Consider the following 15,274-nt stretch of genomic DNA (forward strand, 5'->3'; position numbering starts at 1 on the left):
CTTTTATCTCTGACCTGTTTTGTTAGCTCTGTTACCCCAAGTTAGAGGCTGGTTCTGATCTAGTTGATAGGAGAAAGATATAGCTTTATCTTTTGATAGCATAGGCTATTTTATCTGTGTAAATTCAATTTAAGTCCACAATGCCTTTATTAATTACTGCAGATAGTAGCACGGTATAGAAAATAAAGAGCTGGCTTCAAGAGTCAGGAAGACCAGCTGCTCACCTTAAGTAAATTGTTTGCCCTCTCTGCCCTCTAAGAAAAACTTTTGAAGAACATAAGTAGCAGAGAAGATTTTGGACTGCATTAGTAAAGGAATTTCCTCACTGGAAGCTCACTAGATTAAATCCCCGGTCATCTTTATTTCCATGTGGCAAGCAGTGTGCTTAGTGGACATATTGGAGATGGTCTCTACCCATAAAGAAGTTACATTCTACTGTGTACAGTGTGTAAACTTAAGTAGTCATTCAAACCAGATTTTAAAAATATACATAGTTATATACAAATATAGATGAAATATATACAAAGTGAATTTTGTAGAGATAACTGATGGTAATAATGCGGCTTGAATAAAGAAGAGAATTCTAAGAGGGCAGATTGAGGGATAGTCTGTGCAAAGTTGTGGTGAATTAGTTTATGTGTTCTTTGAGGACAGAGGCTATTTTTTGTCTTTCTCCCCAGAACTTACATATTTAATAAATGTCAACTAAAAAGGGAGATGGATTCTCGTGTTGTATGTGAGGAACAGTAAAAGATCCATTTTGACTGGATTGTATATAGTGAAGTTGAATGATGCTGTAATAAGCCTGTAAAAGAACCTAGGAGCAAGACTGTAGAGGACTTTAAGTGACAAACTGAAGAGTTTATAGATGATCCTGTAATTTCCTCTTCGTTAGTGGTGAGTTCTCCCTTTTCATTTTTAAGACTAACAATTTGATTTTCCTCTTTCCTTTTTTTAATCAGATTTACTAAGGGTTTGTCTATTTTGTTGGTTTTTTCATAGAACCAACTCTTAGTTTTATTAATTAATTCAATAGTTTTTTTACTTTCAATTTTATTGATCTCACCTTTTATTTTTAGAATTTCAAGTTTAGTGTTTGACTGGGGTTTTTTAATTTGTTCCTTTTCTAGCATTTTTAGTTGCAAACCCAATTCACTGACCTTCTCTTTCTCTATTTTATACAAATAGGCCTCTAGAGATATGAAATTTCCCCTTATTACCGCTTTGGCTGCATCCCATACATTTTGGTATGATGTCTCATTATTATTGTTTTCTTGGGTGAAGTTATTAATTATGTCTATGATTTGCTGTTTCACCCAATCATTCTTTAGTATGAGATTATTTAGTTTCCAATTATTTTTTGGTCTACTTCCCCCTGGTTTTTTGTTGAATGTAATTTTCATTGCATCGTGGTCTGAAAAGGATGCATTTACTATTTCTGCCTTACTGCATTTGAGTTTGAGGTTTTTATGTTCTAATATATGGTCAATTTTTGTATAAGTTCCATGAACTGCTGAAAAGAAAGTGTATTCCTTTCTGTCTCCATTACATTTTCTCCAGAGATCTATCATATCTAACTTTTCTAGTATTCTGTTTACCTCTTTGACTTCTTTCTTATTTATTTTGTGGTTTGATTTATCTAATTCTGAGAGTGCAAGGTTAAGATCTCCCACTATTATAGTTTTACTGTCTATTTCTTCTTGCAGCTCTCTTAATTTCTCTTTTAAGAATTTAGATGCTACACCACTTGGTGCATATATGTTTAATATAGATAGTGCTTCATTATCCATGCTACCCTTTAGCAAGATATAGAGCCCTTCCTTATCTCTTTTAATTAGATCAATTTTTGCTTTAGCTTGATCTGAGATCAGGATGGCTACCCCTGCTTTTTTGACTTCACCTGAAGCATAGTAGATTTTGCTCCAACCTTTTACCTTTAACCTGCATGTATCTCCCCGCTTCAGGTGTGTTTCCTGTAAACAACATATTGTAGGATTCTGGCTTTTAATCCATTCTGCTAACCGCTTCCTCTTTATGGGGGAGTTTACCCCGTTCACATTTATGGTTAGAATGACCAATTCTGTATTACTTGCCATCTTGTTAACCCCGGTTTATGCTTTTCTCCCTTCTTTCCCCTTTCCCCCCCTTCCCAGTATTAAGCTTGTGAGCACCACTTGCTTCTCACAGCCCTCCCTTTTTAGTATCCCTCCCCCCGCCTTAGAGTTCCTCCCCCTATCTTACCCCTTTCCCTCCCAGTTCCCGTATTCCCTTCCGCTTAGCTTATTCCTTCCCTTTTCACTTTTCCCTTCTCACTTTTCAATGAGGTGGGAGAAGTTTCACCATAGATTGAATATGTCTTAAGATTTTTCACTTAAAGCCAATTCTGAAGGCAGTAAGATACCCACTATATTCATCCCCCTCCATTCTTTCTCTCAGATATAATAGGTTTCCTATGCCTCTTCATGAGATGTACTACCCCCACTTTACCCTTTTTCTGGTACAATGTCCTTTCCACATCAATTTCTAGAACAAGGTATACATGTATTCTTTATACATCTATATAGTCAAAATATAGTTCCCAAGATTAATCTTTACCTTTTTAGATTTCTCTTGAGTTCTATATTTGTAGATCAAACTTTTTGTTAAGTTCTGGCTTTTTCATCAGAAATAGATGAAATTTGCTTACTTCGTTGAATGTCCATCTTCTTCCCTGGAAAAAGATGCTCATTCTCACTGGGTAGGTTATTTTTGGTTGCATACCAAGTTCCTTAGCCTTTCAGAATATCATATTCCAGGCCCTTCGATCTTTTAATGTGGATGCTGCCAGATCCTGGGTGATCCTTATTGTGGCTCCTTGATACTTGAATTGGGTTTTTCTAGCCGCTTGCAATATTTTTTCCTTCGTCTGAGTGTTCTGGCATATAGCCACTATATTCCTTGATGTTTTGATTTTAGGATCCCTTTCAGTGGGTGATCGATGAATCCTTTCAATGTTTATTTTTTCCTCTGTTCCTATGACTTCTGGGCAGTTCTCTTTGATAATTTCCTGGAAAATAGTGTCCAGGCTCTTTTTTTCATCATGTTTTTCTGGAAGTCCAATGATTCTCAGATTGTCTCTCCTGGATCTGTTTTCCAGGTCTGTTGTCTTCCCCAGAAGGTATTTCACATTCTTTTCCATTGTTTGATTTTTTTGGATTTGCTTGACTGATTCTTCTTGTCTCCTCGAGTCATTCAATTCCACTTGTTCAATTCTGATTTTCAGTGAAGTATTTTCTTCACTCACTTTTTTAAAAGTCTTTTTCTAATTGTCCCATTGAGTTCTTTTGTTCTGTGGAATTTTTTTCCATTTCGCCAATTTTGTTTTCCAGTTCACCAATCCTATTTTTCAAGGATTTTACTTCTTTATCCACTCTCTCTTTAACTGACTTCTCCAGACTATTTTGCAGGCCTCCCTCTCCTTTTCCCAAGCTTCCCTCTCCTTTTCCCAAGCCTCACTCTGCTTTTCCCATTTTTCTTCTAGCTCCCTTGTGAGAGCCTTTTTAATTACTTCTATGAGGTTCATCTGTGCTGAGGAACAGATGATCTCCTCCTTTGGGGATTGACCTGGGGACTGTCTGTTTTTAGTCTCCTCAGAATTTAGAGTCTGCTCTCTATCTGTATAGAAGCTGTCAAGGGTTAAAGTCCTCTTCAGTTTCTTGCTCATTCTGTCTAATAATCAAAGACAAACTAGCAAAGGAAAACAGAAAAAACTGGAGTCTTTCTTTGGGGGAGGGGCTGGGTGTGTTACCGAGCTTCCTCTACAGACTGCGGGGGGCAGCGGTGAGGCACTAGCAGGACTGTGTGCGCGTGGGCTCTGAGATCCCAGAGCGTGCTGAGTCACTGGGGGGGGGGGGGGGGGGGGGCGGCCAGGTCCCGAGAGACTCCAGCTGTTTGGGGTTGTATTCTTCACCCCCGGTGTTTTTAGCTTCTCTGCTGGGCTGCTGACTTGCTGCCGGAGCAAAGTATCTAATCCTATAGCGAAGCTTTCCCCGCAGAGACGGCTGCGATCACTCCCCACCCCCTCTCCAGTCTGCTCCTGTGCTCTCACTGCTGCTGCCCGCCGCCTGCGCCCGATCTAAAACCGTCCCAGCCCTCCAGTAAAGACAGACCTTTCTTGGCGAATCTCAAGGATGGCTTCTCTTGGTAACTATTTGTGGGTTTTTTATTCAGTCAAGCATTAATTCAGAGGCTTGTAATGAAATGGATAGTGAGAGAAAGCGTGGAGCTTATGCAGCTGTGTGCCTCCTCTCCACCATCTTAACCGGAAGTCAAAAATCTGTTTCCTTGACTTGACATAATCTCTTTCTCCCAGTGGGGGAAAAACCCTTGACACAAATATGAATATCCAAGTAATACAGATTTCTGCATTGGCCATGTCTAAAACAAACAAAAAAATATATATTGTTTTACACCATCATCTTTTTGTCAGGATAGGGTAATGTTTCATATCATATCTCTGGAAAGATGATGGGTTATTGCATTCATTTCAAAGTTATATTTCTTTATGATTTTGTGATTGTGTGTGTAAATATATTTGTTTATATCTATCTATCTGTACATGTGCATTGTATATGTCTATTGTATATATATGTTTGTGTGTATATGTGGATGGATAGATAGATAGAAGGAGGAAGAGACAGAGAGAGATGAGAGGGAGAGAGGAGAAAGAATTGTTCTCATTTCATTCTGTATCACATTATACAAGTGTTTCTAGATTTCCTTGAAGCCAAACCTTTCATCATTTCTTAAAGCACAATCACATTCCATTATATTCATACATTTCCATGTTTGACTTTTCTTTTTTTTAATAACTTTTTATTGATAGAACTCATGCCAGGGTAATTTTTTATAACATTATCCCTTGCATTCACTTCTGTTCCGATTTTTCCCCTCCCTCCCTCCACCCCCTCCCCCAGATGGCAAGCAATCCTTTACATGTTGAGTAGGTTCATGTTTGACTTTTCACTAAAAATAATATATCCCATTCATTTGAGGCAGTGAGGGGGGTAGGTTTCTTTTTGTAGCCATAAATGAAAATGAATTATCAGTGATCAGAGATTGGTTAGAAAACTTTGAGAACCTGTTTCTCCAATTAAGTGTCTCCTTTAAATATAGAATACATCTGTACTATATAGCTCAACTGTAATCTATTTAACAATTAACATTTATCAAGTGATACCATGTGCTAGGCCTATTATGTGCTAACCACTGGGAATACCAAGAGGGCAAGGAATAATCTCTGTCTTCATGGCGCTTATAATCTGCTCCTCCCTCCATTCCTCCTTTCTTTCTTGGATATCATACCCTTACTTGCTGGTGCTCTACTCAAAGGGATGTATATTTATTTATCTAATTTTTTATTTTTAAAAAATTTTCCCAAATTTCCCAAATTTTCTTAGAGCTTACCAGCTGGATGTCTTTCTTAAGGCCCATGCCTTAAAACCAAATCATTCTGCTTATCATTGATTGGTGAATGATAGGTCTCAGGCCAAGCCCCAAATGGTTATTTTTTGGGCCCTGATTGACTCAGTGAAGGTTAGTAGCAATTGTTTCTGATTTGTCTAGAAACCTTGAAGATGTTCCTCTCCCAGATTAGATTTTTTAAAAACAGATAAAATAGGCCATTCTTTGCTTTAATTCTTACCTATCCTTAATCACTGGAGGGGAATTTTGCCTCAGTCAGACTGAGACCTGTTAAAGACCATAGCTTAAAAAGGCCAAGGTTTTCCACTTCATTCAGTGCCATCTTCTTGATCTTTATCCTGATACTGGTTCCAAATGGCTCTGGAGGAGAAAATGAAGCTGCTAATCTTGCCCAGCCCTCCCTCACTTAAATCCAACTCACTTACTTGCATGTCATAGTATCACCTCCCTGATGTTATGGTCCTCTTCTAGAAAGGACAAACAACAGTAGTAATCTAATTTAAGAGTGGAAGTACTAAGGAAGGAATATCATACTGACTTGGTACAGTCCCTTTTCCTATTTGTGAATGAGAGAATGAGGAGAAATAGAGCAGAATCTCTGCGTCTGCCTTAATGGTGTTTGGTTCTAGGCTCAGGATTATAGTTTGTTATAGGACCTACATTTTTTCCTTATTTTCCATTCTTATATTTTCTGTGCCTGGCCCATCAGTCTGATTAAAGGATTTGGTCAGATATATGATTTCTCTTGATCAATGTATGAAGATTTATGATTAAAAAGAGAGAGAATTATTCACACCAAAAATAGCAATCATTCATCCTATGATAGTATGGGGTTAGTTAGAAATCCTACAGTTGATTACATAGATCTTAATTCAGTGAAACTCTCCAAGGCAGAGAAGCCTCTTCAATTGAATAACTAAGTAAATAATGCATAACATAGCTTTTTAATTAATTCACAATTTTCTCTTTTCAGGTCTCCAAGCTGGCTGGTGTCTTAGTGAAACATGGTGTGCAAAAGGGGGATACTGTTGTGATCTATATGCCTATGATACCCCAGGCAATGTACACCATGCTGGCTTGTGCCAGGATAGGAGCTGTTCATAGTCTCATCTTTGGGGGCTTTGCCTCTAAGGAGCTCAGCACCCGTATTGATCATGCAAAGGTAAGTTTTTTATTTGGGGTGTCAGCATATTGGGAGGATACCCTGTTTTCCAGAGCCAAGACTTAGCTTCCTGTTTCCTGAGCTTAGAACAACAATAATCCTTTGCAGAGGATGATATCACTCTCTGGTAAAGTGTGTATAGCTTAGACCAGTACCACGTGTTCACTTGAGAGATCTAGATTCTTATTTCCCAGACCATTCATCACATCTTCATAATGCATGTTCCTTGTCACTGACAGGTAACTACACTCCTATTGATATCATGGAACTCTGGTTTTGTACCCCACAGACTGCACACGATACCTTCCTCCAATTGAGACAATACTGTTTCCACAGAACCAAAGGACATCTACATAGTCCTAAGATATGCTAACCATGATAACTATCTCAGGATCTAAGCATGAATTTGTTGTGGGCCAACACCTTTCAGTATATGTGTTTTCAGTCTTCACAGCCCTAAACCCTCCTTCTTAGGATGGGGGCTTCCTTTTGCAAACATAATTTTCTTTACTCTGAAATTAGTTAAACTTCTGTTTGTATTCTGATTCTTTTATCTCTGACCTGTTTTGTTAGCTCTGTTACCCCAAGTTAGAGGCTGGTTCTGATCTAGTTGATAGGAGAAAGATATAGCTTTATCTTTTGATAGCATAGGCTATTTTATCTGTGTAAATTCAATTTAAGTCCACAATGCCTTTATTAATTACTGCAGATAGTAGCACGGTATAGAAAATAAAGAGCTGGCTTCAAGAGTCAGGAAGACCAGCTGCTCACCTTAAGTAAATTGTTTGCCCTCTCTGCCCTCTAAGAAAAACTTTTGAAGAACATAAGTAGCAGAGAAGATTTTGGACTGCATTAGTAAAGGAATTTCCTCACTGGAAGCTCACTAGATTAAATCCCCGGTCATCTTTATTTCCATGTGGCAAGCAGTGTGCTTAGTGGACATATTGGAGATGGTCTCTACCCATAAAGAAGTTACATTCTACTGTGTACAGTGTGTAAATTTAAGTAGTCATTCAAACCAGATTTTAAAAATATACATAGTTATATACAAATATAGATGAAATATATACAAAGTGAATTTTGTAGAGATAACTGATGGTAATAATGCGGCTTGAATAAAGAAGGGAATTCTAAGAGGGCAGATTGAGGGATAGTCTGTGCAAAGTTGTGGTGAATTAGTTTATGTGTTCTTTGAGGACAGAGGCTATTTTTTGTCTTTCTCCCCAGAACTTACATATTTAATAAATGTCAACTAAAAAGGGAGATGGATTCTCGTGTTGTATGTGAGGAACAGTAAAAGATCCATTTTGACTGGATTGTATATAGTGAAGTTGAATGATGCTGTAATAAGCCTGTAAAAGAACCTAGGAGCAAGACTGTAGAGGACTTTAAGTGACAAACTGAAGAGTTTATAGATGATCCTGTAATTCTGGCTGTTCAGTTATTTCACTCATGTCTGATTCCTTATTAACCTCATTGGGGTTTTCTTGGCAAAGATACTGGAGTGGTTTGCTATTTTATTCTCTGTGATGACCGCGTATTTTAAAATCAACTGGAGTCAGGAATTCAGGTTAAGGGAAAATCTTTGATCTTTATTCTTTGTGGAGGTGAAGGGGGATGGCGATAGCAATGTGAACAGTTGTGACACAAACCTCGCCAGCAGTCCCTCTCCACCTCTCTTCCTGCCTCTCTGCCTCCACCCACCAAAATCGTCCCTACATCATTTCCTATATAACACATCAGGCCTTGCACAAAGAGTGGGTGGGGGCCATTCTTTCTCCAAGCATATATATTAATAGAGTATGGTCCAATTACTATTTAGCTTTATGTTCTTGGGACCTCAGTGCATCAACTCGAGTTTCAGCCCATTACAATTCTCCAGCTCAAATTACAGGAAAGGAGATTGAGGCAAAAACAGTGAAATGACTTGTCCAGAATCACATAGCTAGTAAGTATCTGAGACAGGGTTTAAACTCTGGGAGATGAGTCTTTCTGAGTCTAAGCCTGTTATTCTATCTATGTTGTGAGACCTAGCATCTCAGGAACCTTCTACAGTAAATGTAAAATCCAGCTTACATACAAAAAATGAACACTTAGAACATTTAAATAATTATTCCTTTTTACATTACTAGATCCACATTTTCTTGATTCGAAGCCCAGTGCTCTACTCACTGAGCCACCTAGTTGTCCATAATAAGTAATTAGGAAGAAACTTGTGTTGAAATGGCATTGTTGAACCTGCTGCTGTACCTTAGGGAAATCACTTAGGTAGTTGTGTTGAAGACGGATTGGAGAGGTGAAAGGTTTGAGTGAGGGAAACTAATTAGTAGGATTTTATACTATTGTAAGTGGTAGAGTTTTTCAGGCTAAAGCTATTGTCGTGTGTGAGTAATTTTGAGAGGGGAAAAGTGCTAATAGCTAACAGCATTAGGAAAGTCTTTGTATAGGAGGTGGGAGTTTGGAAAAAGTTAGGGATTCTAATGAGCACAAGCCAAAGAATAGGGTACTCCAACACTGAAAGGCAGCCTGGATAAAGCCATGGAAATAAAAGCTTGGAGAGTCTTGTTTTAGGAAAAGGATCAGTGCAAGGTAAGATTGGCCTAGAGAGACACAGGAACCAAGCAAACCAGTTAGGAAGATATTAGGCTATTCTAAGTCTCAGTTGATAACAAGTATAGCAGTAAATAGAATGAAAAGGAATGGAAGCATATAAAATTAGCTATAGTAGTCAAGGCAGAAGAAACTTTCAAGATTCTAACAGTCCCGGGCTCATTGATTGAGATTATAGTGTACAATTTATGGATATATGGAAGTCAGGAGTGAGGGTTAGTTTGAAGGACAAAATGTTGAGTTCACTTTTAGACTTATTGAATTTAAGGTTCAAAATAGTGTATGGGGTTGGGAAGAACAATCAATTAAAAATATCCAGAAAGTCACTGGAGATGAGAGAGGGGAATATAGCTCTGGGAGTCATCTACATAGAAGAGAGATGGAAGAAGGCCATGATGAGAGGAGTGGGAAGGAATTTAACCTTGAATCCTTTTATGAGTGTGAATAAACAAGAGTTGAGTGTATTAGAATATGATTGATTGTACATTTACATCACTTGTGGTTTTTATTGAGGTAACAGTTAATAGGGAGCAGGGAAGGGTTTCACCTCCTGCTTGAAAAACAGCAGCATTTCATTAATTTAAGTTCATTGACTCAGCAGTGTCAGAAAGAAATAGATACTAATGGCAGAACATTGATAGGCTTACATCAGATTCAATTTCAATAACCCTTCAGATATCATCAACCTTTTTTATCTTTTGGGAAGGGTGGAGGAGAGGACAGTAAGCAAATTTGGAATGTGCACTGATTATGTTTATTAATAATAGATTTAAAGAATTTGTCTTTTAAAAGTTATATATGAAGTTAGATTAGCAATATTATGTTAACAGATACCTAGCCATTTCACTTAAAAGTAATCAGCCCAAGTGCCAGGAGAAACTTGCTTAGGTATTAAAAAAATTCAGTGCATAGCTTTGTAGCTTCAGAGCTAGAAGGAACCTCAAAGGAGGATTTTTTAAAAAATAATTTCATTGAGTTTGAGGGGGAAAGTGGTTTTAAAATGACATATGAATAAAGAAACCCATTTTATTGAGCTACTAAGAAATAAAATAAATGTTAGTTTAAAATACTGTCTTGAAGCTTGGGTTCAAGTCACTAACTATCATCCTACAAATATATATCCCTCTCTTTCCTAAGTCTCTATATTTGCTCATACTCTTTCTCTTACTTCCAGGTGTCTTTTCTGGCATCTGTTTATTGTTTTTTGTGGATTTGCTCAAAAATCACCTCCTTCCTGTAACCCTGCCAAATCCCCCTTTTCCTTGAGGCAACCCTGATCCCTCCATAGCTGTGAATTCCAATGTGCATAATGCAAGACTTTAACTTTTTCTATTTCACAAAGCCCTTTGGCAGTTTAGTGAAAGCCAAGGACACAGTCTTAGAATAATATTTTAAAATACATGAAATAAAAAATATTAAATACATGAAATCAAATACATGGGATTAGAAAGAAAACCAATTATATTGAATTTTTTTTTTAAAATCTGTTTTTGAAGTTCATGGGCCCAAAGTTAAGAACCCCTTTGAGAACGTATTTCTAGCTGTCTTAAACTCTATGCCATTATTTCGATGACACAATTTTAAATTGGAAACATCTTAAAAGCAGAAACACTTTTATAAATCATCTTTTAATCCTCTAGCATGTCACACAGTGTCTTGCATATACTAGAATTAAAATGAAAGAGAAAGAATAAATGGTAGACTAGAGAGTCTTGGACTTGAAATCAAGAAGGCTCCAGTTTGAATTCTGCCACTAGTCACTTGAACCAGGACATATCATTTAATATTTTTGAAGCATAGCTTCCTCTCCTTTTAAATGAAAACAACAATAATAATAATTTGAGGACCTATTTCAAAGTTTCTGTGAGGATCATTTTATAATATATAATACATATTTTGCCATTCTTAAAACCCTAAATACATTCTGTTTTATTATATCAGACTTGTGATTAATTGCTAAGGGGAGCTTACTAGTAAGAAAATTCCCTCCAGATATACAACTAATTTATAATTTCTGGCCTTGGCTGCTGGGGAAATCTTTCTCAGGTACACAATCATTATGTATCATTAGAAACAAAACCTCTTTCTACTTCACTTCATTCATTTATTAATTTATTTGTTTGTTTATTTATTATTAAACATGATATTGTAATGTGATAGTATAACATAAAATGATGTAATAATTTTACATTACTATATTGCTGTGTGGAATATGAATCCTAATTTGACCTTAGTCTAAGGAGTTACGTAAGGCTGACTTATCACCTTTTTGAAGATAAGAAGTAAAATATTACTTTTTTTAATAGAAAAGAAGAACACAATGCTACTTTAATGTTTTCTCAGGCAGGACATTTATTATTTCTATCCTAACTTATGAATGATTTATTCCAATAAAAAGAAAATAGTTTACACATGTGGGCTTCACCTCAGTAAAAGAAAGCAATGTAGTTATAAATCGCAGAAAAATTTCATTCCTAAAAGTAGAATTCAGTTTTGACTTCAAACCTTTTATGTATACTTTTTCCTAGATGTAAATTATAATAATTTGTTTCTCATTTTAAATTGCTTAAGAAATGCTATCTATTGTGTTGTAGAGACCTATTACTTTTTATCGGCTGTTTAAATTATTGTAGCTAAAAACAAGTGTACTATATTTAAATTTTAGGCCATAAGAAAAGCAGCCTGTTTTTAATCTATTGATGTATTTCATTTTTTCCACTAGACTTTTTGTTAACCAATGTTGGAAGTTTTCTTTAATATGTATAAAGTATTATTATTAAGTGCATCATTAATTGGACTAATATTTTTATCTGCTAACTCTTATTTTTCATTTTTTTGGAAGCTACATTTTAAAAAACAAATTTAAGGATACATACATATATATATGGGGTCAGTTATGCATTTTGAAAATTTTAGTCTTTCCTACATTTAAAAAGAAAATACATTTTCTGGCCACCCTTTAAAAATATAAAAGTAAGCCATGTTAAGTCATTTAAAAAGTCTACAATTTTTGGCAGGTAAATTAAATTTGTATAGCCATACATAAGGATTTATGAAAGTAAAAGGTTTTTTCCTATACTTTTCATGTAGTAAGCAAAAGCACACACACACACACACACACATTTTATATACATATATAATATAATTTTTTAGAAATATATCACTGTTATGCTTTATATGAAGAATTATAACTATCTTATTTATGCCCTTAATTCTTGAAAGTAAATATAGCAGATATTTTACTTATAATAATAATTTTTTTTTAAATTTTAGCCCAAAGTGGTTGTAACAGCATCCTTTGGAATAGAGCCTGGGAGGAGAGTAGAATATATACCACTTTTAGAAGAAGCCCTGAGGGTAGGAGAACACAAGCCTGGCAGAGTTCTCATTTATAATCGACCTAATATGGTAAGTCTTATTGCTAATTTTATTCTTATTTTTAAGTTTTGTACTAAACATGTCTTATGAGCATCAGTGATCCTTAAAATGTAGTCCAAAGAATTGTTGGGGTCTCTGAAACCCTTTCAGAGGGTCTACAAATTCAAAATTATTTTTTATTTCTAATATAGTAAATAGCTATAAATATAACCCACGTGAACAAAAACTCTTTGAACAGATCCTTGATAGTTTTTTAACAACATGAAGATACTGAGAACAAAACTTTGAGAACCACTGGCATAGATTTTAGAGCTGCAAGAGATATCATAGCTATAGTCTTCAATATTAAAAATATATAGTGCTAGGAAGAGTTGATTTATAAAAATAAATGTATATAGGTATGTGAACACTAAATAAACATGCATACTGAAATACACACATACTTATGAGTTTACATGTATACACATTTATATTTTATATGCTTAGAAAGGATATGTTCATTATTTTGTTACTGAGAAAATCTACATACACAAAATAAATAGAAATAAAAAGCTGAAATTCAAATAAATATCTATAGTAATTCATGACAATAGCTACTTAAATGCAAAATTGGTATTTATTGAACATTTTTTTTAGAAATATGTATGGGAAAACATATACTCTGAGAATGGTTCAGAATTATGTGTGGAAGCCAAAAGTTGACATTTTATAGCTTACAGTTGTCATTGGGGAAAACAATTAGAAAATTAATGACTTGTTCCATTTTAACATCTAATTAAAGGATTATCATTTAGTGGCATGTATAAAACTTCATACCTTTATTATGGATGTTAGAGGAAAGAGTTAACTAAGATCCAAGCCTTTAAATAAAACACTTTCAGGGTCAAATGGAATCAATGCTTGACTATAACTCAGGCTTTCTAGTTCTCATTTACTCATTTAGTAGTCTGGGCTAGTCACTTAGGTTCTGACCATTGGTATCTTCAGCTATCACATGGGGAAAATAATATCTCTTATCTACAAGATTGCTGATGAACCAAATGAAATAATTTCTTTATATTATATTAATATAAGACTCATTTTTTTCCCAATAGGTATTATTTTTCAATGTTTGATCATCTTTTTTCCTCTTTATTTCAAAGCCATTTTACTTTAGAAATATGTCTCATATAGAATATGGATAAGGACTATATTCGTAGAGGAATGCACATAGACATATACACATACATATATAGGTACATATGCACACATGTATAGCCATATATTTCTATGTATGTGTATACATGCATAAATACATAATACATGTAGGCATGCACATACATCTATGCCTGCATATATGTTTACTGGTAAATTTTTAAAAGTGTTTTAATCCAAAACACATGAAGTACAAACAAATGTAGAAGAGTGGAGTTGTTCACCTATCAATAACCAGGATTTTTTTGTTTGTTTGCTCAGTTCTACAATTTCATCAGTGTCCAAATGTTTGGGGATTCTTAATGTGGAAACTCGTTCTACTGAGGAGCATCAACAGTCCTTTTAACTTGGAGTCTTAAAACATGACTTAGAATGCAAGGAATTTTAGTGACTTGTCCATGGTCCCATAGAGACAGTACATATTAGAGGCAAGATTTGTAGCCAGGTTTTCTGGTCACAAGGCCAACTGCCTTCCTCATTGCACCGTAGTGCCTCTCAGTGACTTTAATAAAAGCAAACAAACACAAATGCTAAAAAGAACTCATCATGTTAAAAAAAAAAAAGCTAAGAAGAACTCACATTTTTGGATTTATTATATGTACTTCCATTTTTAAAAAAAGTTCACAGCTGAAGCCACTCTTGGAGACCCTTGTCTGTCCTACCTCTAATTCTTAGTGTTGTTCTGCAGAGGTTCAAGGAGTTACATATATGTGCTATATTTATACAATCCAAAATGTCTCCATATTTTTGGGAACATGTTTCCTTTGAAAGCCCAAGTGTCAATGCTTCCATGTGACTGACTGCTCCAAGAAGTCTGATTATTTACATAACTTGTACATAGTTTTGAAAGACGTTTCAGAATATATTTTCATTTAAGCATCCATTCTAATTACTATATCATATTTTATAAATTTAAAAAATTCATTGTTATGAAATAAACCAGGATTAGAAACCAAAACATTTTATGTAAATTGTAACACAATGTGATTTGTTTTCTATATTCTAAAGTGTATCAGGAGTTGAATTTTAGAAAAAACAAAACAAAACAAAGTAGCAATAACAACAGATCTAAGCAAAGAGGGAAAAATCATTTTTTTTTTCAGTCCTTAATTGACTTCACATTGTAATCTTTTATTCCTATGATTGAAAATATCTTCAGTTTGGGATTTTTGACTACAGTATAGCTATCCAGGGTACTTTAGGGAATTTTCCAAGAGAGAAACTTACATAGGTTCAAATATAATGTTCAACTTTGTGATGTTCTTGAGAGGTCCTCTACTGAGAATGCTCAGAATAGATGTCCAGATGGGGAGAAGAATAAGTGTTTTAAAACTGTCAAGTTGATTGCTACCTGATGATTTTCATCACCATTTTAAAATCCTATGTGACATTTTAGTACCCCATAGCTCATGAACTGTTACACTTGCTGATTTTACTGCTCTTTCTGTCCAGAAGATAAATTTTAAG

The 15,274-nt window shown here is 35.3% G+C and overlaps 1 protein-coding gene across 4 annotated transcripts in view; it reads left to right on the top strand.

Annotated features, from left to right (window-relative positions):
• Nucleotides 1-15,274, top strand: part of ACSS3 (acyl-CoA synthetase short chain family member 3) — a 302,555-nt gene that overhangs the window by 94,382 nt on the left and 192,899 nt on the right. For 3 of the 4 annotated variants that reach the window (XM_051962869.1, XM_051962871.1, XM_051962870.1), the window contains 2 exons: nucleotides 6,437-6,625; nucleotides 12,509-12,643. In XM_051962869.1, the coding sequence (XP_051818829.1) occupies nucleotides 6,437-6,625; nucleotides 12,509-12,643 (324 nt within the window). The remainder of the gene's footprint in view (nucleotides 1-6,436; nucleotides 6,626-12,508; nucleotides 12,644-15,274) is intronic. The other variant, XM_051962868.1, reaches the window with a different exon arrangement.

Source organism: Antechinus flavipes, chromosome 5, assembly GCF_016432865.1.
Source record: "Antechinus flavipes isolate AdamAnt ecotype Samford, QLD, Australia chromosome 5, AdamAnt_v2, whole genome shotgun sequence".
NCBI classification, from domain to species: domain Eukaryota; kingdom Metazoa; phylum Chordata; class Mammalia; order Dasyuromorphia; family Dasyuridae; genus Antechinus; species Antechinus flavipes.